Below are 27,148 nucleotides of genomic sequence, written 5' to 3'. Positions count from 1 at the left end.
AAACCAGGAAAAATCACTTTAATTCCCAAAAAACCCCCAAAAAATCACTTTAATTCCCAGAAAACTGGCTCTAATTCCCAGAAAACCCCAGGAAAACTCCCTCTCCTTAGCGAAACCCCAAAGACGCTTTCGCCGCTTCCCAAAAAAGAATCCGGGAGAGGTTCCGGGTCCCCAGACCGGGAGGATCCACAGGAAAAGGGCCGCGCCCGGTGATTTTCCCGGGACTCGCCCCGGGAATTCCTTATCCCGCTTTTCCCTTCCCGCTCCGGAGCGGGAAAACCGGGAATGTTTGCGCCGCTCCGGGGGATCCGCGCTGGACGCCCCAAATCCCGGCGGCTTCGGGGGTTTTGTTTTGGCTCCCGGCTGGATTTTTGGGAGTTTTGGAGGCGCTGGAAAGGGCAGGATTTCAAAAGGGACGGTGGGATTGGAGCTGGAACAACCCGGGAAAAAGCTGGGAATTGCGGGGAGAGCGGAGAAATCCCGAATTGCCGCGCTCGGGAATTGCGGGGAGAGCGGAGAAATCCCGAATTGCCGCGCTCGGGAATTGCGGGGAGAGCGGAGAAATCCCGAATTGCCGCGCTCGGGAATTGCGGGGAGAGCGGAGAAATCCCGAATTGCCGCGCTCGGGAATCGCGGGGATCCTGGGAAGAGGAGGGGAAGGAAGAGGAGGAGGAGGAAGGGGAGGAGGAGATGATGATTCCCGAATCCCGGCATCCCTCGCTCCGCCGCTGGAAGCGGCTCCGGGCCGGGCCCGCCGCTTCCCGCCGGGATCGGGGAATTCCCGGCAGCGCCCCGGGCCCATCCCGGGATCCCGCGGAGGGGGCGATTCCCGCCGGGATCGGGCGATTCCCGCCGGGATCGGGCGATTCCCGGCGCCGCGCGGCCCATGCGGACACAAAGGAGCGGCCGCGGCCTGCCCAGGTCAGCACATTCCCGCTTTTCCTGCGCCCGCTTCCCAAAAATCCCCGGAGCCGCCCGGAAATCCACACGTCCGCCCCCAAATCCCACACGTCCGGCCCCAAATCCCACACCTCCAGCCCCAAACGCCTGGATCCGGCCCCGAATCCCTGGATCCAGCCCTGAATCCCTGGATCCAGCCCCAAATCCCTGGATCCAGCCCCGAATCCCTGGATCCAGCCCCAAATCCCTGGATCCAGCCCCGAATCCCTGGATCCCAAATGCCCGAATCCCTGGATCCAGCCCCAAATCCCTGGATCCAGCCCCAGATCCCACAGATCCAGCCCCAAATCCCTGGATCCAGCCCCGAATCCTTGGATCCAGCCCCAAATCCCTGGATCCAGCCCCAAACGCCTGGATCCCAAATCCCTGGACCCAGCCCCAAACGCCTGGATCCCAAATCCCTGGATCCAGCCCCAAATCCCACCGATCCAGCCCCAAATCTGACACCTCCAGCCCCAAACGCCTGGATCCGGCCCCAAATCCCTGGATCCAGCCCTGAATCCCACACTTCCAGCCCTGAATCCCTGGATCCAGCCCCGAATCCCTGGATCCAGCCCCGAATCCCAGGATACAGCCCCGAATCCTTGGATCCAGCCCCAAATCCCACCGATCCAGCCCCGAATCCTTGGATCCAGCCCCAAATCCCTGGATCCGGCCCTGAATCCTTGGATCCAGCCCCAAATCCCACAGATCCAGCCCCAAATCCCACCGATCCAGCCCCAAATCCCTGGATCCAGCCCCAAATCCCTGGATCCAGCCCCAAATCCCACAGATCCAGCCCCGAATCCCTGGATCCCAAATCCCAGGATCCAGCCCCGAATCCCTGGATCCAGCCCCAAATCCCACCGATCCAGCCCCGAATCCTTGGATCCAGCCCCAAATCCCTGGATCCAGCCCCAAATCCCAGGATCCAGCCCCAAATCCCAGGATCCAGCCCCAAATCCCTGGATCCAGCCCCGAATCCCACAGATCCAGCCCCAAATCCCACAGATCCAGCCCCAAATCCTGGATCCAGCCCCAAATCCCTGGATCCCAAATCCCACAGATCCAGCCCCAAATCCCTGGATCCTGCCCCAAATCCCACCGATCCAGCCCCAAATCCCACAGATCCAGCCCCAAATCCCAGGATCCAGCCCCGAATCCCTGGATCCCAAATGCCCGAATCCTTGGATCCAGCCCCAAATCCCTGGATCCAGCCCCAAATCCCTGGATCCAGCCCCAAATCCCAGGATCCAGCCCCAAATCCCTGGATCCAGCCCCGAATCCCACAGATCCAGCCCCAAATCCCAGGATCCAGCCCCGAATCCTGGATCCAGCCCCAAATCCCTGGATCCCAAATCCCACAGATCCAGCCCCAAATCCTGGATCCAGCCCCAAATCCCTGGATCCCAAATCCCACAGATCCAGCCCCAAATCCCTGGATCCTGCCCCAAATCCCACCGATCCAGCCCCAAATCCCACAGATCCAGCCCCAAATCCCAGGATCCAGCCCCGAATCCCTGGATCCCAAATGCCCGAATCCCTGGATCCAGCCCCAAATCCTGGATCCAGCCCCAAATCCCTGGATCCAGCCCCAAATCCCAGGATCCAGCCCCGAATCCCTGGATCCCAAATGCCCGAATCCCTGGATCCAGCCCCAAATCCTGGATCCAGCCCCGAATCCCAGGATCCAGCCCCCAATCCCACAGATCCAGCCCCAAATCCCAGGATCCAGCCCCCAATCCCACAGATCCAGCCCCAAATCCCTGGATCCAGCCCCAAATCCCTGGATCCCAAATCCCAGGATCCAGCCCCAAATCCTGGATTCAGCCCCAAATCCCTGGATCCCAAATCCCAGGATCCAGCCCCGAATCCCACAGATCCAGCCCCAAATCAAAGGATCCAGCCCCGAATCCTGGATCCAGCCCCAAATCCCTGGATCCCAAATCCCACAGATCCAGCCCCAAATCCTGGATCCAGCCCCAAATCCCTGGATCCCAAATCCCACAGATCCAGCCCCAAATCCTGGATCCAGCTCCAAATCCACAGATCCAGCCCCAAATCCCACAGATCCAGCCCCGAATCCCAGGATCCAGCCCCCAATCCTACAGATCCATCCCCAAATCCCTGGATCCAGCCCCAAATCCCTGGATCCCAAATCCCAGGATCCAGCCCCGAATCCTGGATCCAGCCCCAAATCCCAGGATCCAACCCCAAATCCTGGATCCAGCCCCAAATCCCTGTATCCCAAATCCCAGGATCCAGCCCCGAATCCCTGGATCCCAAATGCCCGAATCCCAGGATCCAGCCCCAAATCCCTGGATCCAGCCCCAAATCCCACAGATCCAGCCCCAAATCCCTGGATCCAGCCCCAAATCCCACAGATCCAGCCCCAAATCCCTGGATCCAGCCCCAAATCCCACAGATCCAGCCCCAAATCCCTGGATTCAGCCCAAATCCCAGGATCCAACCCCAAATCCCAGGATCCAGCCCCAAATCCTTGGATCCAGCCCCGAATCCCAGGATCCAGCCCCAAATCCCAGGATCCAGCCCCAAATCCCTGGATCCCAAATCCCAGGATCCAGCCCCGAATTCCTGGATCCCAAATGCCCGAATCCCAGGATCCAGCCCCAAATCCCAGGATCCAGCCCCAAATCCCACCGATCCAGCCCCGAATCCCAGGATCCAGCCCCGAATCCCAGGATCCAGCCCCAAATCCCTGGATTCAGCCCCAAATCCCTGGATCCAGCCCCAAATCCCAGGATCCAGCTCCAAATCCCTGGATCCAGCCCCAAATCTGACACCTCCAGCCCCAAACGCCTGGATCCCAAATCCCTGGATCCAGCCCTGAATCCCACACTTCCAGCCCTGAATCCCTGGATCCAGCCCTGAATCCCTGGATCCAGCCCCAAATCCCACACCTCCAGCCCCAAACGCCTGGATCCCAAATCCCACAGATCCAGCCCTGAATCCCTGGATCCAGCCCCGAATCCCTGGATCCAGCCCCAAATCCCTGGATCCAGCCCCAAATCCCAGGATCCAGCCCCACATCCTTGGATCCAGCCCCAAATCCCTGGATCCCAAATCCCAGGATCCAGCCCCGAATCCCAGGATCCAGCCCCAAATCCCAGGATCCAGCCCCAAATCCCACAGATCCAGCCCCAAATCCCTGGATCCAGCCCCCAATCCCACAGATCCAGCCCCAAATCCCTGGATCCCAAATCCCAGGATCCAGAGGGGATCCCGGCGGGAGGAGCCCGCCCTGCCCTGCCCCCCCCCGGTATTCCCGCTGTAAAATTCCCCGCTTTTCCCGAAGGGTTGGAATTCCAAGCCCCAAAATCCGGGAATGCGCAGGGATCCCTCCCATTGCGGCCCTTTCCCCGCCCGCATTCCCAAACCCCCCGCGGCGTTGTCCTCGCTTCCCGCGGGAATCCCGGCGCTTTTCCCGGTTTTTTTTGGGGATTTTTGGGATAGCGGGGCGCTGGGAGCCCGGGATGCTGGAGCCTCTGGAATGTTCCTCGCTGCTTTTGGCTGGGGTTTGAAGGGATTCTTTGGGGTTTGAGGGAATAAAGAGGTGGCGAGGAGCGGGAATTTCCCGAGGATTCCAGGGAAAAAGCCGGAGGGGCGGAATTCCCAGGGTTTTCAGCTGGGATAAAAGCTGGGATCCATCGGGAGCAGCTCCTGGGGCCGGAGCTGTGGGAACAGAAAGGGGATTTGGGGATAAAGAAAGGGGATTTGGGATAAATAAAGGGAATTTTGGGATAGATAAAGGGAATTTTTTGGCAAATAAAGGGGATTTTGGGATAAAGGGAATTTTGGGGCTAATAAAGGGGATTTTGGGATAAATAAAAGGGGATTTTGGGGCTAATAAAGGGAATTTGGGATAAATAAAGGGAATTTTGGGGCTAATAAAGGGGATTTTGGGGCAAATAAAGGGATTTTGGGATAAATAATGGGAATTTTGGGATAAATAATGGGAATTTTGGGATAGATAAAGGGAATTTTTTGGCAAATAAAGGGGATTTTGGGATAAAGGAATTTTGGGATAAATAAAAGGGGATTTTGGGGTAAATAAAGGGAATTTTGGGATAAAGGGGATTTTGGGATAAATAAAAGGGGATTTTGGGGCAAATAAAGGGGATTTGGGGGCTAATAAAGGGGATTTTGGGATAAATAAAGGGAATTTTGGGATAAATAAAAGGGGATTTTGGGGTAAATAAAGGGAATTTTGGGATAGATAAAGGGAATTTTTTGGCAAATAAAGGGAATTTTGGGATAAATAAAGGGAATTTTGGGATAAATAAAAGGGGATTTTGGGATAAAGGGAATTTTGGGGCAAATAAAGGGGATTTTGGGATGAAGGGAATTTTGGGATAGATAATGGGAATTTTGGGGTAAATAATGGGAATTTTGGGATAGATAAAGGGAATTTTTTGGCAAATAAAGGGAATTTTGGGATAAATAAATGGGGATTTGGGGGCTAATAAAGGGAATTTGGGATAAATAAAGGGAATTTGGGATAAATAAAGGGAATTTTGGGGCTAATAAAGGGGATTTTGGGATAAATAAAAGGGGATTTTGGGGTAAATAAAGGAATTTTGGGATAAAGGGGATTTTGGGATAAATAAAAGGGGATTTGGGATAAATAAAGGGAATTTTGGGATAGATAAAGGGAATTTTGGGATAAATATGGGAATTTTGGGATAAATAAAGGGAATTTTTTGGCAAATAAAGGGGATTTTGGGATAAAGGGGATTTTGGGATAAATAAAAGGGGATTTGGGGGCTAATAAAGGGGATTTTGGGGGAAATAAAGGGATTTTGGGATAAATAATGGGAATTTTGGGATAGATAAAGGGAATTTTTTGGCAAATAAAGGGGATTTTGGGATAATGGAATTTTGGGATAAATAAAAGGGGATTTTGGGGCTAATAAAGGGAATTTGGGATAAATAAAGGGAATTTTGGGGCTAATAAAGGGGATTTTGGGGCAAATAAAGGGATTTTGGGATAAATAAAGGGAATTTTGGGATAAATAAAAGGGGATTTTGGGGTAAATAAAGGGAATTTTGGGATAAATGAAAGGGGATTTTTGGGCAAATAAAGGGGATTTGGGGGCTAATAAAGGGGATTTGGGATAAATAAAGGGAATTTTGGGATAAATAATGGGAATTTTGGGGCAAATAAAGGGGATTTTGGGATAAAGGGAATTTTGGGGCTAATAAAGAGGATTTTGGGATAGATAAAGGGAATTTTGGGATAAATAAAAGGGGATTTTGGGGCAAATAAAGGGAATTTTGGAGTAGGTAAAGGGGATTTGGGGATAAATAAAGGGGATTTTGGAGTAGATAAAGGGATTATTTTTGGAAGAGGAAGGAAATTTTTGGGGGCAAAAAAGTGGATTTTTTGGGGGAAAATAAAGGGGATTTTTGGGGCAAAGAAAGGGATTTTTGGGGCAAATACAGGGGATTTGGGAGGCAAACAATGGAATTGTTTTGGAAAAGAAAGGGGATTTTTGGGGAAATAAAAGGGATTTTTTGGGGAAGATAAAGGGGATTTTTGGGATAAATAGATGGGATTCTTGAGGCTGAATAAAGAGCATTTTTGGGATAAATAAAAGGGATTTTGGGGACGAGAAAGGGAAGTTTATTTGCACTTTTTTCCCGTGGGATTTTCATTTCCCAGGGATTTCCCCTGGAGTTTGGGTTCCCGCTCCGTTTTCCCGGCGAGTTTTCAGCTCCCCTTCGTTCGGAAATGGGAATTCCGGGATTTTCCCGTTTCATCCCCGTTTTTCCCGTTTCATCCCCGTTTTCCCGTTTCATCCCCGTTTTTCCCGTTTCATCCCCGTTTTTCCCGTTTCATCCCCGTTTTCCCGTTTCATCCCCGTTTTTCCCGTTTCATCCCCGTTTGCCGTTGCTTTTCCCGTCAAAGTTGGGATTTTCCCTTCGTTTTTCCGTCCCCTTCCCTTTCCCCAACTTCCAATTGAACTGAACTGAACTGAATTGATTTCATGGGTGATTCCCAAGCCTTGGGATCCAGGGATTCAGGGATCCAGGGATTCAGGGATCCAGGGATTCAGGGATCCAGGGATCCAGGGATCCAGGGATTCAGGGATCCAGGGATTCAGGGACTCAGGGATTCAGGGATCCAGGGATTCAGGGACTCAGGGATTCAGGGATCCAGGGACCCAGGGATTCAGGGATCCAGGGATCCAGGGATCCAACGATTCAGGGATCCAGGGATTCAGGGATCCAGGGATTCAGGGATTCAGGGATCCAGCGATTCAGGGATTCAGGGATTCAGGGATCCAGGGATTCAGGGATCCAGGGACCCAGGGATTCAGGGATCCAGGGATCCAGGGACCCAGGGATTCAAGGATTCAGGGATTCAGGGATTCAGGGATTCAGGGATCCAGGGATTCAGCGATTCAGGGATCCAGGGATTCAGGGATTCAGGGATCCAGGGATTCAGGGATTCAGGGATCCAGGGACTCAGGGATTCAGGGACCCAGGGATTCAGGGATCCAGGGATTCAGGGATCCAGGGATTCAGGGATTCAGGGATCCAGGGATTCAGGGATTCAGGGATCCAGGGATTCAGGGATCCAGGGACTCAGGGATCCAGGGATTCAGGGATCCAGGGATCCAGGGATTCAGGGATCCAGGGACCCAGGGATTCAGGGATCCAGGGATTCAGGGATCCAGGGATTCAGGGATTCAGGGACCCAGGGATTCAGGGATCCAGGGATTCAGGGATCCAGGGACCCAGGGATTCAGGGATCCAGGGACCCAGGGATTCAGGGACTCAGGGATTCAGGGATTCAGGGATCCAGCGATTCAGGGATCCAGGGACCCAGGGATCCAACAATTCAGGGATCCAGGGATCCAGGGACCATCCCAGCTCCCTCTGGGGCCTCCTGTGCCGTGGTTATACCGGGAATGAGCCCACCTTGGGGCCGGGGGGGCTGGAAAATCGGGAAGAGGAGGGGATTTGGGAGCGCAAATCCCCAGGGATCGGTCCCTCCCCTCCCCCTCATCCTAGAAATAATTCCCGGTTATTTATTCCCGGTTATTTATTCCCAGTTATTTATTCCCAGTTATTTATTCCCGGTTATTTATTCCCGGTTATTCATTCCCGGTTATTTATTCCCGGTTATTTATTCCCAGTTATTTATTCCCAGTTATTTATTCCCGGTTATTTATTCCCGGTTATTCATTCCCGGTTATTCATTCCCGGGATTAGCGGCGGGGTGGGGCCGATTCCCGGCCAATCCCACTGGGCTGGATCCCGAATTTCCCTCTGGGCTGGATCCTGGATTTCCCACTGGGATGGATCCCGGATTTCCCTCTGGGATGGATCCTGGATTTCCCACTGGGATGGGTCCCGGCCAATCCCACTGGGATGGATCCCGAATTTCCCACTGGGCTGGATCCCAGGTTTCCCACTGGGATGGATCCCAGATTTCCGGCTGCCGTTCCCACTCCCTGATCCGATCCCGGCGGGGTCGGGATGGCTCCGGATGTGCCGGGAAGGGCTGGGGATGATCCCGGTGTGGAGCTGGCAGCGGCTCCCCGGCCGCAGCTGCGGTGCCCGGGATCAAAATATCCGGGATCAAAATATCCGGGATCAAAATATCTGGGATCAAAATATCCCGGGATCGGCAGCAGCCGGGGCCGGCCCGGGGGCTTTGGATCCATCCGGCTGCTCTCGCTCCCAGCGGGAAGAGCCGGGGCCTGCTCAGGAATCCCCATTCCCTGGGTTGGTTCCCCATTCCCAGGATGATTCCCCATTCCCCATTCCCCATTCCCAGGATCATTCCCCATTCCTGGGATGATTCCCCATCCCTGGGATGATTCCCTATTCCCAGGATGATTCCCCATTCCCCATTCCCCATTCCTGGAATGATTCCCCATTCCCCATTCCCCATTCCCCATTCCTGGGATGATTCCCCATCCCTGGGATGATTCCCTATTCCCAGGATGATTCCCCATTCCCCATTCCTGGAATGATTCCCCATTCCCCATTCCCCATTCCCCATTCCCCATTCCCCATTCCTGGGATGATTCCTCATTCCCTGGGATGATTCCCCATTCCCAGGATGATTCCCCATTCCCACATCCCGGGCTTCTCCCCAATCCCGAGTTTCCCGTCCCTCTTTATTCCCGGCAGCTCCCGGGAATCTCCATTCCCAAGGATCTTCTCCCATCCCCCCATCCTTGGATTTCCCGCTTTTCCTGGGGTCCATCCCATTTTTCCCTCATCCCACGGGATCCCGGGATGTTCCCGCCCCGCACTGAGCGAAAAACTCCGGGAAGGATCCCCGTTTTTCCTTGGAAAAATCCCGCCCCGAGGGTTCCTCTGGAGGTGCTGGGAGCTGAGCTTTTCCCGGGATCAAATTGGGATCGGCCGCGATTCCCGCCCTGGGAGCCGCCGGATCGCCGGGAGAAGGATCCAGAGCGGGAAGGGGCCGGATCCGGGCAGATCCCGGCGCTGCTTCTCCCAAGGATTCCCAACTTCGCTGCAGAAACCGGGAATTCGCTGGGTCCCGGGAATCCTCGGCTCCGCAGCTGCTCCTGGGATTTGGGGATCCTCCTCCTCCTGGCATTTTGGGAATTCTGCTCCCGGTTTTTTTGTGGATTCATCCCCAGGTTTTTGGGGATTCATCTCCAGGTTTTTGGGGATCCTTCTCCTGGGATTTTGGGAATTCTGCTCCCGGTTTTGGGGGGATTCTTCTCCCATTTTTTGGTGGATTGCCCTGGGATTTTGTGGATTCATCTGCCGTGTTTTTCGGGATTCATCTCCCGGGTTTTGGGGATTCTCCTCCTGGAATTCTCGGGTTCCCGTGGATTCCTGTCCTGGTTTCTGTGCATCCGCAGGGAGAATTCCCAGGCTGGGTGAGCTGGGAGAGGTTCCCGCTGCAGGAAGAGAATTCCAGGAGGGAAGATCCCAACCTTTCCCGGGACATTTCCCCGGGATCATCCCTTGGCAAGGGGAGCCTTCCCAAGGCTCTGACCTTCCCGAGCTCCCCGCTGCCCTCCAGGCGCTCCCGGATTTCCGGGCGGATGCTCCATCGATCCCATGGATCGATCCCGGCCGGCTCCCGGCGCTTCCCCGGCAGCGGGATCCGCCTTTTCCCGGGATAAGCTCTCCCTGAGCCCGTGCCCGCTCTGCCGGCGCCGGCTCCGTCCCGCCGGGAGCCTCCCGGAGCTTTTCCAGGGCTGGATTTGGGGCCGAGGCCCCTTTCCCGAGCCCTTTTCCCTGTTTTCCGCAGGAACGCGCCGGGAGCGGCTCCGGGCGGAGCAGCCGGGCCCCCCCGCCATGGCCTCGGCCCCGCCCGCAGCAGGTACTGGCAGCGCCGGGATCTGGGAATCCCGGGAATCCCCTGGGAATCCCCTGGGAATCCCCTGGGAATCCCCTGGGAATCCCCTGGGAATCCTGGGAATCGCGGGAAGGGGACGCCCGGGCCGGGCCGGGAAGGAGGGAGCAGCACCCGGGGTATCCCGGCTGGAGCCGCTGGGATCGGGAATGCGGAGGGGCCGCTGGATCCCGGGGTTCGGGGGGAGCTGATCCCGATCTCCATCCCCTCCCTCCATCCGTCCATCCCTCCATCCCTCCCATCCCCTCCATCCCATCCCCTCCATCCCATCCCCTCCATCCCATCCCATCCCATCCCATCCCATCCCATCCCATCCCATCCCCTCCATCCCATCCCCTCCATCCCATCCCATCCCATCCCATCCCATCCCATCCCATCCCATCCCATCCCATCCCATCCCCTCCATCCCATCCCATCCCCTCCATCCCATCCCCTCCATCCCATCCCATCCCATCCCATCCCATCCCATCCCATCCCATCCCCTCCATCCCATCCCCTCCATCCCATCCCCTCCATCCCATCCCCTCCATCCCATCCCATCCCATCCCATCCCATCCCATCCCATCCCATCCCATCCCCTCCATCCCCCTTTTCCATCTCCTCCCTCCCCCTCTCCTCCATCTCCCTCCTCTCCCTCCATTCCCCTTCTCCTGTTCCATTTCCGTCCCCTTTTTCTTCTTCCATCTCTTCCACCTCCCTTCTCTCCCTCCATCCCCTGCTCCTCCTCCATCCCATTTTTCCTCCATCTCCTCCATCCCCTTTTCCTCATCTCCCTCCATTCCCTTTTCCTCCTCCTGCTCCATCCCTTTTCCCCTTCTCCTTCTCCCTTTCCCTCCTCTCCCTCAATCCCCTTCTCCTCCTCCATCCCCTGCTCCTCCTCCTCCTCCATTCCCTTTTCCACCCCCTCCATCCCTTTTCCATCCCTTTCCCATCCCCTCCCTCCCTTTCCCACCTCCTCCCTCCCTTTTCCACCCCCTTCATCCCCTTTTCCATCCCTTTCCCACCTCCTTCATCCCTTTCCCACCTCCTTCATCCCTTTCCCACCTCCTCCCTCCCTTTCCCACCTCCTCCATCCCTTTTCCACCCCCTCCATCCCCTTTTCCATCCCTTTCCCACCTCCTTCATCCCTTTCCCACCTCCTCCCTCCCTTTCCCATCCCCTTCATCCCTTTCCCATCCTCTCCATCCCTTTCCCACCCCCTCCATTCCCTTTCCCACCCCCTCCATCCCTTTCCCACCTCCTCCCTCCCTTTTCCCCATCCCCGTTTCCCGTTCTCCCGCTGCCCATTCCATGGTTTCCGTGCCCGTTCCCGGTGCAGGATGTGCCCCGGATCCCCCCAGCCCCCCGGGCACGGAGGAGCTGGGCCAGGCCTTCGACTTCGAGGACAGTGAGGAGGAGGAGGAGGAGGAGGAGGAGGAGGATTCGGGAGCCGATCCCGGAGCCGATCCCGGAGCCGATCCCGGAGCCGATCCCGGAGCCGATCCCGGTGCTGCCGTGGTTCTCCAGGCGCCCCCGCGCCGGCGGCGCGCGCCCGGCTCCGGTGAGGAGCGTTCCCGGTCTTGCCGGGGCCGATTCCCGGCGTTCCCGGCGTGTCCCGGGGGTGCCAAAGCCGCTTCTCTTTGCTTTCCTTCCCCGCAGACGGGCTGGGCCCGGAGACCCAGGAAGGGTGAGTGGGATCGGGGCATTCGGTGGGATTTCCTGGGAATTCTGGTGGGATTTGGGGAGTTTAGTGGGATTTCCTGGGAATTCTGCTGGGATTTGGGGGGTTTGGGGAGATTTCCTGGGAATTCTGCTGGGATTTGGGGGGTTTAGTGGGATTTCCATGGAGTTTCCTTGGGGTTCCTGTGGGATTTGGGGGGTTTAGTGGGATTCCCAGGGAATTCTGCTGGGATTTGGGGGGTTTGGTGGGATTTCCATGGAGTTTTGGGGGTTCTGCTGGGATTTTGGAGGATTTGGTGGCATTTCCAGGGCTCCCAGGAGGTTCTGCTGGGAATTCCGGGGGTTCTGCTGGGATTTTGGCTCCCTGGTTGGATCGTGGGGCTCCGTCCCCTCCGCTGCCGGGCCTCAGTTTCCCCAACCTCTCCCCATTCCCGAGTTCCAAGCAGGAGAACTCCGGGATTTTGGGATCTTTCCCACATCCCTGAGAAGCTGGGATGGCCCCAAATCCCGGGATGCCGAGGGGCAGAGGGGGCTGGAACGGGATGGATTTTGTTCCTGGGATAGGAATGGGGGCGGGAGCTTTGGGGGCGCCCGATCCCGAGGGATTTGCCCCAATCCCGAGGGGTTTGCCCCGATACCGAGGGGTTTGTCCCTGATCCCGAGGGGTTTGCCCTGATCCCGAGGGGTTTGCCCCCGATCCCGAGGGGTTTGTCCCTGATCCCGAGGGGTTTGCCCTGATCCCGAGGGATTTTTCCCTGCAATGCTGCCTGAGCCCATTCCCGCAGGCTCCCGGCGCGGGTGAGCAATGGAGAGGCCGGAGGAGATTCCCACATCCGGAACCGCACCTGGAAGAGGGAGAGCATCTGCCGAGGTGGGGGAAATCTGGGATAACCCCCTGGAAAACCTCCGGGTACCCCTGGATCCCCCTGGATCCCCCAGGCTGGGTTTGGGATGGGATTCCCGCCCCACCGGATCCCGGGATGCCGATCCCGCTGCCGGCCTTTTCCAGGGGAGCGTTTCTCCTTCCCGGAGGTGGAGCCCGAGGTCATCTACGACGACGTTCCCTGCGAGGGGCTGGAGGCGGAGCCGGACGGTACGGAGCGGCCTCTTCCCGCTTTTCCAGAGCCTGATCCCATGGGAGCAGCCTCTTCCCGCTTTTCCAGGCCCTGATCCCATGGGAATCACCTCTTCCCACTTTTCCAGGCCCTGATCCCATGGGAACGGCCTCTTCCCGCTTTTCCAGAGCCTGATCCCATGGGAGCGGCCTCTTCCCGCTTTTCCAGGCCCTGATCCCACGGGAGCGGCCTCTTCCCGCTTTTCCAGGCCCTGATCCCATGGGAATCACCTCTTCCCGCTTTTCCAGGCCCTGATCCCATGGGAGCGGCCTCTTCCCGCTTTTCCAGGCCCTGATCCCACAGGAGCGGCCTCTTCCCGCTTTTCCAGGCCCTGATCCCGTGGGAACGGCCTCTTCCCGCTTTTCCAGGCCCTGATCCCATGGGAGCAGCCTCTTCCCACTTTTCCAGGCCCTGATCCCATGGGAACGGCCTCTTCCCGCTTTTCCAGAGCCTGATCCCGTGGGAATCACCTCTTCCCGCTTTTCCAGAGCCTGATCCCGTGGGAACGGCCTCTTCCCGCTTTTCCAGGCCCTGATCCCACGGGAGCGGCCTCTTCCCGCTTTTCCAGAGCCTGATCCCATGGGAGCGGCCTCTTCCCGCTTTTCCAGGCCCTGATCCCATGGGAGCGGCCTCTTCCCGCTTTTCCAGAGCCTGATCCCATGGGAACGGCCTCTTCCCGCTTTTCCAGGCCCTGATCCCATGGGAATCACCTCTTCCCGCTTTTCCAGGCCCCCCATCCCGTTTTCCATCAGGAAGGGGATCCCCTCCCCCAGGCGGCTCCGGCTGGGGATCCCATGGGAACCGCTGGGATTTGGGGGGGCCGGAGCCGCTCCCAGAGGAGCCGTGGGACCCCGAGGGGTGGGGAATTTGGGATTTCGGGAATTTGGGAATTCGGGAATTCTGCCCTGAGATCCCACAGCTCCCAAAATCCCCCTTCCCTTCCTTTCCCCCCTCCCTCCTTGCCCTCCCCATTCCCACCCCCGGGAAGAGGAGCCCCCCCTGGTTCCGTCCATCCCGGGGCGCTCCCGGCTCCCTCCCACCCACATGGAGCTGGGATGGGAGCACTGGGAGCACTGGGATGAGCTGGGATGGGAGCACTGGGAGCAGTGGGATGAGCCGGGATGGGAGCAGTGGGAGCACTGGGATGAGCTGGGATGGGAGCAGTGGGAGCAGTGGGATGAGCGGGGGCTGTGCCGCAGGGCCGGGGCCGATCCGCGGGGACGCCGCGCAGCCGCAGCCGCAGCCGGAGCCGGAGCTGGGCTGGAGCTCCAGCGACTTCGAGAGCTACAGCGACGGAGAGTCCGGAGACGAATCCCGGCGGGAAGCGGAGCCGGCCAAGCAGCGAGCGGCCTTCCAGCCCAAGGTATCCGGGTGGGAAGGGCCATCCCCGCGTCATTCCATGCCTCCTGCCAGCCCAGGGGATCCATGGGGGAATGGTCATCCCTCCGTCATTCCATCCATCCATCCCTCCCTCCATCTATCCATCCCTCCATCCCTCCATCCATCCCTCCATCCATCCCTCCATCCATCCATCCATCCATCCATCCATCCATCCATCCATCCATCCATCCATCCATCCATCCCTCCATCCATCCATCCATCCATCCATCCATCCATCCATCCATCCATCCCTCCATCCATCCATCCATCCATCCATCCATCCATCCATCCCTCCATCCATCCATCCCTCCATCCATCCATCCATCCATCCATCCATCCATCCCTCCATCCATCCATCCATCCATCCATCCCTCCATCCATCCATCCCTCCATCCATCCATCCATCCCTCCATCCATCCATCCATCCATCCATCCATCCATCCATCCCTCCATCCATCCATCCATCCATCCCTGTGTCCATCCATCCATCCATCCCTCCAGCCCAAGGTATCTATCCCGGGAATTCTCATCCATCCCAGGAATTCTCATCCCTCCTTTGGCATCCCCATCCTTCCAGCCCAAGGTATCCCTGCCTTGGGCTCCTCATCCTCCTTCCATCCTTTGGAATTCTCATCCGTCCCTCCAGCCTCATCCCTCCTTTGGAATCTGCACCCATCCCGCAAATCCCCACCCCTCCATTCCAAGGTATCCAACCTCTGGGGGTTCTCATCCCTCCTTTGGAATTCTCATCCCTCCATTCCAAGGTATCCATTCTTTTGGAATCTTCAGCCCCCCTTGGAACCCCCATCCACCCCGGGAATCCCCATCCCTGCAGCCCAAGGTATCCCTCCTTTGGAATTCTCATCCCGGCTTTTCCGTGGAGGAAAGCGAAGCACCCGCAGCTGCTGCTGCTGCCTTTTCCCTGGAATTTCCTTCCTCCTTTCCTCCTTCCCTTGGGATTTCCTCCCCCTGGAGCCTCTCCCTGCCTTTCCCCGCTCCTGCTGCATTCCTGCTCCATCCCGGCCGGAATTTCGGGATGATTCCCTGTTTTGAGCCTCTCCCTGCCTGTCCCCGCTCCATCCCGGCCGGGATTCCGGGCTGTGCCGCTCGGGGTGCTTCCTCCTGGGTTTGAGCCTTTCCCTGCTCCATCCCGGCTGGAATTTCAGGATGATTTCTCCCATCTTTGAGCCTCTCCCCGCTCCCGCTGCATTCCCCGCTCCATCCCCGCTCCATCCCCGCTCCATCCCCGCTCCATCCCCGCTCCATCCCCGCTCCATCCCCGCTCCATCCCCGCTCCATCCCCGCTCCATCCCCGCTCCATCCCTGCTCCATCCCTGCTCCCATCCCTGCTCCATCCCCGCTCCATCCCTGCTCCATCCCCGCTCCATCCCCGCTCCATCCCCGCTCCATCCCCGCTCCATCCCCGCTCCATCCCCGCTCCATCCCCGCTCCATCCCCGCTCCATCCCCGCTCCATCCCCGCTCCATCCCCGCTCCATCCCCGCTCCATCCCCGCTCCATCCCCGCTCCATCCCCGCTCCATCCCCGCTCCATCCCCGCTCCATCCCCGCTCCATCCCCGCTCCATCCCCGCTCCATCCCCGCTCCATCCCCGCTCCATCCCCGCTCCATCCCCGCTCCATCCCCGCTCCATCCCCGCTCCATCCCCGCTCCATCCCTGCTCCATCCCCGCTCCATCCCCGCTCCATCCCCGCTCCATCCCCGCTCCATCCCCGCTCCTGCTCCATCCCCGCTCCATCCCCGCTCCATCCCTGCTCCATCCCCGCTCCATCCCCGCTCCATCCCCGCTCCATCCCCGCTCCATCCCCGCTCCATGTCCGCTCCGTCCCCGCTCCATCCCCGCTCCATCCCCGCTCCATCCCTGCTCCATCCCCGCTCCATCCCCGCTCCATCCCCGCTCCATCCCCGCTCCATCCCTGCTCCATCCCTGCTCCATCCCTGCTCCATCCCCGCTCCATCCCTGCTCCATCCCTGCTCCATCCCTGCTCCATCCCCGCTCCATCCCCGCTCCTGCTCCATCCCTGCTCCATCCCCGCTCCATCCCTGCTCCATCCCTGCTCCATCCCTGCTCCATCCCCGCTCCATCCCCGCTCCTGCTCCATCCCCGCTCCATCCCCCGCTCCATCCCCCGCTCCATCCCCGCTCCATCCCTGCTCCATCCCTGCTCCATCCCTGCTCCATCCCTGCTCCATCCCTGCTCCATCCCCGCTCCATCCCCGCTCCATCCCCGCTCCATCCCCGCTCCTGCTCCATCCCTGCTCCATCCCTGCTCCATCCCCGCTCCATCCCCGCTCCATCCCCGCTCCAGCCCCGCTCCATCCCCCGCTCCATCCCCGCTCCATCCCTGCTCCATCCCCGCTCCATCCCTGCTCCATCCCCGCTCCATCCCCGCTCCATCCCCGCTCCATCCCCCGCTCCGTCCCCGCTCCATCCCCGCTCCATCCCTGCTCCATCCCCGCTCCATCCCTGCTCCATCCCCGCTCCATCCCCGCTCCATCCCCGCTCCATCCCCCGCTCCGTCCCCGCTCCATCCCCGCTCCATCCCTGCTCCATGCCCGCTCCATGCCCGCTCCATCCCTGCTCCATCCCCGCTCCATCCCCGCTCCATCCCTGCTCCATCCCTGCTCCATCCCCGCTCCATCCCCGCTCCATCCCTGCTCCATGCCCGCTCCATGCCCGCTCCATGCCCTCTCCATGCCGGCCGGGATCGGGATGTGCCGCGCTCCGGGTGATGTTTGCTGTGTTTGTGTTGCCGCTGCCGGATCTCTGCTCTTCTTCCTGCTGCTCCTGCTGCTGCTGATCCTGATCCTGATCCCGCTCCTGATCCTGATCCTCCTGCGGCTCCTGCTCCTGATCCTGCTGCTGATCCTGCTCCTGATCCTGCTGCTGCTGCTCCTGATCCTGCTGCTCCTGATCCTGCTGCTCCTGCTGCTGTTCCTGATCCTGCTGCTCCTGATCCTGATCCTGCTGCTCCTGCTCCTGATCCTGCTCCTGATCCTGCTCCTGCTCCTGCTCCTGATCCTGCTGCTGCTGCTCCTGCTCCTGCTCCTGCTCCTGATCCTGCTGCTCCTGATCCTGATCTTGCTCCTGCTGCTGTTGATCCTGGTCCTGATCCTGCTGCTCCTGCTCCTGATCCTGCTGCTCCTGTTCCTTCTCCTGCTGCTGCTGCTCCTGTTCCTGCTCCTGTTCCTGCTCCTGTTCCTTCTCCTGCTGCTCGTGCTGCTGCTGCTCCTGTTCCTGCTCCTGTTCCTGCTCCTGTTCCTTCTCCTGCTGCTGCTGCTGCTGCTCCTGTTCCTGCTCCTGTTCCTGCTCCTGTTCCTTCTCCTGCTGCTGCTTTGCTGCGGGCTCAGCTCTCTCCGGACCTCCGTAAGCTCCGGCAGAAATGCGCCAGGACTAAGCGGGACCTCCTGGCGCTCAGAGTTGGGGGGAAGGAGATGCACGAGCTGAAGCACAAATGCGACTGGAAGGTACCTCCCGCTCCGCCCCGCATCCCGCTCTTCCCGAAATTCCCGGTGCGCCGGGGCCGGGGAGGGGGGAAACCCCTCGTGGGATCCCATCCGGGCTGAGCTCGTCCCATTCCGTGCCCCGCTCCCGAAAAACGCCGGCCCAGCCGTCGGAATTCCGGGCTTTTCTTGGGAAGGGAGCTCGGGGCACGCCGGGAGAGAGGGATCCCAGGAGGGGCTGGTACGGGAGGAGGGGGGAGAGGAGGAGGAAGGAAGGGAAGGGAAGCGGAATTTTGGGAGTTGCGGGATCTTCGTGCGGAGCCTTTCCCAGCCTGCGCCGTCCCAGCTGGAGCTCCAGGGGGTGGGAAGGGGGTGCCAGCGTCAGTTTGGGGTGAAACGCTGGGGTTTGGGGTGAAACGCTGGGATTTGGGGTGAAACGCTGGGATTTGGGGTGAAACGCTGGGGTTTGGGGTGAAACGCTGGGATTTAGGATAAAACGCTGGGATTTGGGATAAAACAAGTGGGATTTGGGATAAAACAGTGGGATTTAGGATAAAACAAGTGGGATTTGGGGTGAAATGCTGGGATTTGGGGTGAAACGCTGGGATTTAGGATAAAACGCTGGGATTTGGGATAAAAACAGTGGGATTTGGGATAAAACAGTGGGATTTGGGATAAAACAGTGGGATTTGGGGTGAAATGCTGGGATTCAGGATGAAATGCTGGGATTTGGGCAGTGAAACGCTGGGATTTGGGGTGAAACAGTGGGATTTGGGGTGAAACGCTGGGGTTTGGGGTGAAACACTGGGATTTGGGGTGAAACGCTGGGATTTAGGATAAAACGCTGGGATTTGGGATAAAAACAGTGGGATTTGGGATAAAACAGTGGGATTTAGGATAAAACAGTGGGATTTGGGGTGAAATGCTGGGATTTGGGGTGAAACGCTGGGATTTAGGATAAAACGCTGGGATTTGGGATAAAAACAGTGGGATTTGGGATAAAACAGTGGGATTTGGGGTGAAATGCTGGGATTCAGGATGAAATGCTGGGATTTGGGGTGAAACGCTGGGATTTAGGATAAAACGCTGGGATTTGGGATAAAAACAGTGGGATTTGGGATAAAACAGTGGGATTTGGGGTGAAATGCTGGGATTCAGGATGAAATGCTGGGATTTGGGATAAAACGCTGGGATTTGGAGTGAAACAGTGGGATTTAGGATGAAACAGTGGGATTTAGGATGAAACGGGGATTTAGCATAAAACACTGGGATTTGGAGCGAAACTCTGGGATTTGGGGTGAAATGCTGGGATTTGGAGTCAAATGCTGGGATTCAGGATAAAACAGTGGGATTTGGGCAGTGAAACGCTGGGATTTAGGATGAAACGCTGGGATTTGGGGTGAAACGCTGGGATTTGGGGTGAAACGCTGGGATTTGGGGTGAAACGCTGGGATTTGGGGTGAAACGCTGGGATTTAGGATAAAACGCTGGGATTTAGGATAAAACGCTGGGATTTAGGGTGAAACGCTGGGATTTAGGGTGAAACGCTGGGATTTGGGGTGAAACGCTGGGATTTGGGGTGAAACGCTGGGATTTGGGGTGAAACGCTGGGATTTAGGATAAAACGCTGGGATTTGGAGTGAAACGCTGGGATTTGGGGTGAAACGCTGGGATTTAGGATAAAACGCTGGGATTTGGGGTGAAACGCTGGGATTTAGGATAAAACGCTGGGATTTAGGATAAAACGCTGGGATTTGGGGTGAAACGCTGGGATTTGGGCAGTGAAAGGCCCGTCTCCCCCTCTTCCTCTCCCCCACGTCCGATCCCGGCCCAGGGAAGGGATGGATCCGCTCCCGGCTCCGCTCCCTGCCCGGGCTGCGCTCGGCTCTGCTGCGCCATCCCCGCTTGCCAATCCTGCCGGGATCCTGCCGGGATCCATCCTGCTGGGATCCATCCTGCTGGGATCCATCCTGCCGGGATCCTGCCGGGATTCATCCTGCCGGGATCCTGCCAGGATCCATCCTGCTGGGATCCATCCTGCTGGGATCCATCCTCCCGGGATCCTGACGGGATCCATCCTGCCGGGATCCATCCTGCTGGGATCCATCCTGCCGGGATCCATCCTGCCGGGATCCATCCTGCCGGGATCCTGCTGGGATCCATCCTGCTGGGATCCATCCTGCTGGGATCCATCCTCCCGGGATCCTGACGGGATCCATCCTGCCGGGATCCATCCTGACGGGATCCATCCTGCTGGGATCCATCCTGCCGGGATCCATCCTGCCGGGATCCATCCTGCCGGGATCCTGCTGGGATCCATCCTGCCGGGATCCATCCTGCCGGGATCCATCCTGCCGGGATCCTGCTGGGATCCATCCTGCTGGGATCCATCCTGCTGGGATCCGTCCTGCCGGGATCCATCCTGCTGGGATCCATCCTGCCGGGATCCTGCCGGGATCCATCCTGCCGGGATCCATCCTGCCGGGATCCATCCTGCCGGGATCCTGACGGGATCCGTCCTGCCGGGATCCATCCTGCCAGGATCCATCCTGCTGGGATCCATCCTGCTGGGATCCATCCTGCCGGGATCCTGCTGGGATCCGTCCTGCCGGGATCCATCCTGCTGGGATCCATCCTCCCGGGATCCTGACGGGATCCATCCTGCCGGGATCCTGCTGGGATCCATCCTGCTGGGATCCATCCTGCTGGGATCCATCCTGCCGGGATCCATCCTGCCGGGATCCTGCTGGGATCCATCCTGCCGGGATCCATCCTGCCGGGATCCTGCCGGGATCCATCCTGCCGGGATCCATCCTGCCGGGATCCTGCCGGGATCCATCCTGCCGGGATCCTGCTGGGATCCATCCTGCTGGGATCCATCCTGCCGGGATCCTGCTGGGATCCATCCTGCCGGGATCCCGGAGCGCCCCGCCTGTGCCTGCTGCTCCCGCCTGCAGGGAAAACAGGGAACGGCGCTCCACGGATGTTCCTGAGAGGGAACTGGATCCAGCCGGCGATCCTGGGGCTGCCTCGAGCTTCCCAATCCCTGATCCGTGATCCCTGTGATCCCTGTGATCCCTGTGATCCCTGATCCCGGATCCCATTCCCAGATGTCGCAGCTGATGCGGGCGGCGCGGAGCGGCACCAAGGACGGGCTGGAGAAGACGCGGATGGCGGTGATGAGGAAGGTGACGTTCCTGCAGCGCCGGGAAAACCCAGGTGAGCGGGAAACCCCGCCCGGAGCCCCCGGAGAGGGCGGATTCCAGGGAATCCTCATCCCGCTCACCTTTTCCCACTTTTTCCTGGATTGTTCCCGGCGTTTTCAGTTTTCCCGTGGCTGTTCCCACTCTCAGCTCGCTCCTTTTATCCTCGTGGGATAAAGCAGCGGCTCCCCCCCAGCAGCACCGCGGTGTCCTTGGGTTTTTCCTTCAGGATTTTTCCCTGAATTCCCAATCCCGGGGGTTTCCCTGTCCCGCAGGGAATGAGGAGCACAGGGAGGCCCCAGGTGAGCGGGAAAACCCCACCCGGAGCCCCCGGAGAGGGCGGATTCCAGGGAATCCTCATCCCGCTCACCTTTCCCCTTTTTTTCCTGGATTATTCCTGGCGTTTTCAGCTTCCCCGTGGCTGTCCCCGCTCTCTGGGAACTCGCTCCTTGCTCCAAGCATTTTTGGGATAAAGCACCGGGGGTGCGCTTAGGTTTTTCCCTGGGGATTTTCCCCAGAATTCCCAAATCCCGGGGCTTTCCCTGTCCCGCAGGGGACGGGGAGCGCAGGAGGAGGGCGGCCGAGGCGGAGAGGCCGCCGCGCTCCCGCCGCGGCTCCCGGCTTTCCCCGGAGCTCCGGAGGGGAGGTACGATCCCGCCGGGCCGCCCCGCGCCCGGAGCTTCCCGTGGGATCCGCCGCGCGTGTCCCGGCGCTCCCGCATGGCTTTGGGGCGCGGCGATCCCGGCACGGGGAGAAGGAGCCGCGGGCGGCGACGGGCCCGGCCCAAATTGGGGAAGGAAAAGGTCCCGGAGCTGGCAGCGCCCTCCCCGCAGCCCTTCCCTTCCTTCCTTCCCTCCCTCGCTCCGCTCCCGGCTCTGGGCAGCCCGGGATGGGGCCGGGGCCATGTGGAGCCGGCGGCCGCGCTCCCGGCCCGACCCGGCCCAGCCTCGCTCGCCCTCCTCCTCCTCGGCTGCTTCGGCCTCGGGTAAGGGCTCCGCCGCTTCCCGCTTCTCCCCCGCTCCCGGCTCCTTTTCCCGTTTCCCGCTGGCTTGGAGCGAGGCCCAGGTGCTGTTCCCACATCCCGGGCGGATTTTGGGATGGGGACCCTCCCTGTCCCCTCCCTGCGGCGCTGGCCTGGTCCCCGCTCTGGTGCTTCCCACTTTTCCTCCGCTCCCGGCACCTCTTCCCAAATCCCAGGATTTGGGATTGGGGGATGGCGGCTGAACCCCGCGTGCTGTGCCTGCATGTCCCTTCCCCCGGGATTTGTGGGATCGCGGCTGAGCCCCACTTCCTGGGACTCACTTCCCGGGACTCACTTCCTGGGACTCACTTCCCGGGACTCACTTCCTGGGACTCACTTCCCGGGACTCACTTCCTGGGACTCACTTCCTGGGACTCACTTCCCGGGACTCACTTCCCGGGACTCACTTCCCGGCTGGCTTGGAGCGAGGCCGAGGTGCCGTTCCCACATCCCGGGCGGATTTTGGGATGGGGACCCTCCCTGTCCCCTCCCTGCCGTCCCCAATCCCACCGGACTCATGCTGGTGGCTCTGGAGGCACTCAGGATACCGGGAACACCGGGTAGCACCGGGAGCACTGGGTAGCACCGGGAGCACTGGGAACACTGGGTAGCACTGGGAGCACCGGGTAGCACCGGCATCACCGGGAGCACCGGGAACACCGGGAGCACCGGGTAGCACTGGGAGCACCAGGAACACCGGGAACACTGGGAACACCGGGAGCACCGGGTAGCACCAGGAGCACCGGGATTACCGGGAGCACCGGGTAGCACCAGGAGCACCGGGATTACCGGGAGCACCGGGTAGCACCGGGTAGCACTGAGAACACCGGGAGCACTGGGTAGCACCGGGAACACCGGGAGCACCGGGAGCACCGGGTAGCACCGGGAGCACCAGGAACACTGGGAACACCGGGAACACCGGGAGCACCGGGAGCACCGGGAGCAGCGGGACGCGGCTCCCGCACCGCTCCGGCGGCCCCGGCGCGGCTCGGCGTGGCAGCGGCTGCTGCTGTGCCCGCAGGGGACTCGGAGGACGAGGACACCGGATTCCTGGAGGTCACCGTGTCCGACGCCAAGCACCCCCCGCCCGAGCTGGGCCCCATGCCCGACGGGCTGAGCCCCCAGCAGGTGCGGGCTCTGGCACCGGGGCTCTGGCACCGGGGCTCTGGCACCGGGGCTCTGGGATCGGGGCTCTGGCACCGGGGCTCTGGGATCGGGGCTCTGGCACCGGGGCTCTGGCACCGGGGCTCTGGCACCGGGGCTCTGGGATCGGGGCTCTGGGATCGGGGCTCTGGCACCGGGGCTCTGGCACCGGGGCTCTGGGATCGGGGCTCTGGGATCGGGGCTCTGGGATCGGGGCTCTGGCACCGGGGCTCTGGCACCGGGGCTCTGGGATCGGGGCTCTGGGATCGGGGCTCTGGCACCGGGGCTCTGGGATCGGGGCTCTGGCACCGGGGCTCTGGCACCGGGGCTCTGGGATCGGGGCTCTGGGATCGGGGCTCTGGGATCGGGGCTCGGGGATCGGGGCTCTGGCACCGGGGCTCTGGGATCGGGGCTCTGGGATCGGGGCTCTGGCACCGGGGCTCTGGGATCGGGGCTCTGGCACCGGGGCTCTGGGATCGGGGCTCGGGGATCGGGGCTCTCCGGGGATCTGGCACCGGGGCTCTCCAGGGGTTTGGGATTGGGGCTCTCCGGGGGTTTGGGATCGGGGCTCTCTGGGGATTTGGGATCGGGGCTCTCCAGGGGCTCTGGCACCGGGGCCCTCTGGAGGTTTGGGATCGGGGCTCTGGGGATTTGGGATCGGGGCTCTCCGGGGGCTCTCCAGGGGTCTGGGATCAGGGCTCTCCGGGGCTCTCCGGGATCTGGGATCGGGGCTCTCCAGGGATCTGGGATCGGGGCTCTCTGGGGATCTGGGATTGGGGCTCTCCAGGGATCTGGGATTGGGGCTCTCTGGGGATCTGGGATTGGGGCTCTCTGGGGATCTGGGATTGGGGCTCTCCAGGGATCTGGGATTGGGGCTCTCTGGGGTTCTGGGATTGGGGCTCTCTGGGGATCTGGGACTGGGGCTCTCTGGGGATCTGGGATCGGGGCTCTCCGGGGCTCTGGATCGGGGCTCTCTGGGGATCTGGGATCGGGGCTCTCCGGGGCTCTGGATCGGGGCTCTCCGGGGCTCGGGATCGGGGCTCTCCGGGGCTCTGGATCGGGGCTTACCAGGGATTTGTTACCGGGGCTTTCCGGGGATCGGAGGGCGGGCCGCAGCTTCCCCCGGTTGAGCAACGGGGGAAAGGCCGAGTCAGCAAAAACGGCGCTGCTGAGTCAGCGCTTCTGCTGGGCTGGGGTTGGTTCCCTTTTCCTGGGATTTGGGATTGGGGCGGCACAGCTGAGCCCCACAGGCTGGGCCTGTGCTTCCCCCGATCCCGGGATTCGGGATCACGGCTGTGCCTGCATTTCCCCGATCCCGGGATTTGGGATCACGGCTGTGCCTGCATTTCCCTGATCCCGGGATTTGGGATCACGGCTGTGCCTGCATTTCCCCTCATCCCGGGATTTGGGATCACGGCTGTACCTGCCCCTCCCCGATCCCAGGATTTGGGATCACGGCTGTGCCTGCCCCTCCCCAATCCCGGGATTTGGGATCACGGCTGTGCCTGCATTTCCCTGATCCCGGGATTTGGGATCACGGCTGTGCCTGCCCCTCCCCGATCCCAGGATTTGGGATCACGGCTGTGCCTGCGCCTCCCCGATCCCGGGATTTGGGATCACGGCTGTGCCTGCGCCTCCCCGATCCCGGGATTTGGGATCACGGCTGTGCCTGCATTTCCCTGATCCCGGGATTTGGGCTCACGGCTGTGCCTGCATTTCCCCGATCCCGGGATTTGGGCTCACGGCTGTGCCTGCATTTCCCTGATCCCGGGATTTGGGATCACGGCTGTGCCTGCATTTCCCCTCATCCCGGGATTTGGGATCACGGCTGTGCCTGCATTTCCCCTCATCCCGGGATTTGGGATCACGGCTGTGCCTGCATTTCCCCGACCCCGGGATTTGGGCTCACGGCTGTGCCTGCATTTCCCCGATCCCGGGATTTGGGATCACGGCTGTGCCTGCCCCTCCCCGATCCCGGGATTTGGGATCACGGCTGTGCCTGCCCCTCCCCGATCCCGGGATTTGGGATCACGGCTGTGCCTGCCCCTCCCCTCATCCCGGGATTCGGGATCACGGCTGTGCCTGCCCCTCCCCGATCCCGGGATTTGGGCTCACGGCTGTGCCTGCATTTCCCCGATCCTGGGATTTGGGCTCACGGCTGTGCCTGCATTTCCCCGATCCTGGGATTTGGGATCACGGCTGTGCCTGCATTTCCCTGATCCCGGGATTTGGGATCACGGCTGTGCCTGCATTTCCCTGATCCCGGGATTTGGGATCACGGCTGTGCCTGCCCCTCCCCTGATCCCGGGATTTGGGATCACGGCTGTGCCTGCATTTCCCCGATCCCGGGATTTGGGATCACGGCTGTGCCTGCATTTCCCTGATCCCGGGATTTGGGCTCACGGCTGTGCCTGCATTTCCCCTCATCCCGGGATTTGGGATCACGGCTGTGCCTGCATTTCCCTGATCCCGGGATTTGGGATCACGGCTGTGCCTGCATTTCCCCGATCCCGGGATTTGGGATCACGGCTGTGCCTGCATTTCCCCGATCCCGGGATTTGGGCTCCGTGGCATCCCGGCCGATCCCCGTGTCCCGCGGCAGGTGGTGCGCCGCCACATCCTGGGCTCCATCGTGCAGAGCGAGCGGAGCTACGTGGATTCCCTGAAGCGCATCCTGCAGGTGGGAGCCCCTTCCCGCGGGGCCGGGGCCGGTCCGGCGCGGCTCCCGGCATTCCCGGCTCCCGGCATTCCCGGCCCCCGGCATTCCCGGCCCCCGGCATTCCCGGCCCCCGGCATTCCCGGCCCCCGTTCCCGCAGGATTACCGGAAGCCGCTGCTGGAGATGGAGCCCAAGGTGCTGAGCGCCCGCAAGTGCCAGCTGGTGTTCTTCCGGCTGAAGGAGATCCTGCAGTGCCACTCCATGTTCCAGATCGCCCTCGCCTCCCGCGTGGCCGAGTGGGACTCGGCCGAGAAGATCGGGGATCTCTTCGTGGCCTCGGTACCCGGGAAAAGTGGGAATCACCAAAAAGACTTCCCTGGGATCCCGTCAGGGATCGGGAATCGCCAAAAAGCTTTCCCCGGGATCCCATCAGGGCTCGGGAATCACCCCAAACCCCCCCTGGGATCCCATCAGGGATTGGGAATCACCCCAAACCCCCCTGGGATCCCATCAGGGATCGGGAATCACCCCCAAACCCCCCTGGGATCCCATCAGGGATCGGGAATCACCCCAAACCCCCCTGGGATCCCATCAGGGATCAGGAATCACCCCCAAACCCCCCTGGGATCCCATCAGGGATCAGGAATCACCCCCAAACCCCCCTGGGATCCCATCAGGGCTCGGGAATCACCCCCAAACCCCCCTGGGATCCCATCAGGGATCGGGAATCACCCCCAAACCCCCCTGGGATCCCATCAGGGATCGGGAATCACCCCCAAACCCCCCTGGGATCCCATCAGGGATCGGGAATCACCCCCAAACCCCCCTGGGATCCCATCAGGGATCGGGAATCACCCCCAAACCCCCCTGGGATCCCGTCAGGGCTCAGGAATCACCCCCAAACCCCCCTGGGATCCCATCAGGGCTCGGGAATCGCCCCCAAACCCCCCTGGGATCCCATCAGGGATCGGGAATCACCCCCAACCCCCCTGGGATCCCATCAGGGATCGGGAATCACCCCCAAACCCCCCTGGGATCCCATCAGGGCTCGGGAATCACCCCAAACCCCCCTGGGATCCCATCAGGGCTCGGGAATCACCCCCAAACCCCCCTGGGATCCCATCAGGGCTCGGGAATCACCCCCAAACCCCCCTGGGATCCCATCAGGGCTCGGGAATCGCCCCAAACCCCCCTG

The 27,148-nt window shown here is 60.3% G+C and overlaps 1 protein-coding gene across 6 annotated transcripts in view; it reads left to right on the top strand.

Annotated features, from left to right (window-relative positions):
• The first annotated feature begins 786 nt into the window (after positions 1-786).
• Positions 787-27,148, top strand: part of ARHGEF10L (Rho guanine nucleotide exchange factor 10 like) — a 68,558-nt gene continuing 42,196 nt past the window's right edge. For 3 of the 6 annotated variants that reach the window (XM_082295816.1, XM_082295812.1, XM_082295811.1), the window contains exons 1-12: positions 787-921; positions 10,208-10,279; positions 11,631-11,852; positions 11,951-11,978; positions 12,757-12,842; positions 12,981-13,064; positions 14,286-14,449; positions 17,836-17,952; positions 21,039-21,147; positions 23,174-23,280; positions 25,898-25,975; positions 26,113-26,292. In XM_082295816.1, the coding sequence (XP_082151942.1) occupies positions 10,255-10,279; positions 11,631-11,852; positions 11,951-11,978; positions 12,757-12,842; positions 12,981-13,064; positions 14,286-14,449; positions 17,836-17,952; positions 21,039-21,147; positions 23,174-23,280; positions 25,898-25,975; positions 26,113-26,292 (1,200 nt within the window). In that variant the 5' untranslated portion in view covers positions 787-921; positions 10,208-10,254. The remainder of the gene's footprint in view (positions 922-10,207; positions 10,280-11,630; positions 11,853-11,950; positions 11,979-12,756; positions 12,843-12,980; positions 13,065-14,285; positions 14,450-17,835; positions 17,953-21,038; positions 21,148-23,173; positions 23,281-25,897; positions 25,976-26,112; positions 26,293-27,148) is intronic. The other 3 variants (XM_082295815.1, XM_082295814.1, XM_082295813.1) reach the window with 2 other exon arrangements.

Source organism: Coloeus monedula, assembly GCF_965178545.1.
Source record: "Coloeus monedula genome assembly, chromosome: 22".
NCBI classification, from domain to species: domain Eukaryota; kingdom Metazoa; phylum Chordata; class Aves; order Passeriformes; family Corvidae; genus Coloeus; species Coloeus monedula.
This window is presented reverse-complemented; position numbering and strand designations above follow the sequence as displayed.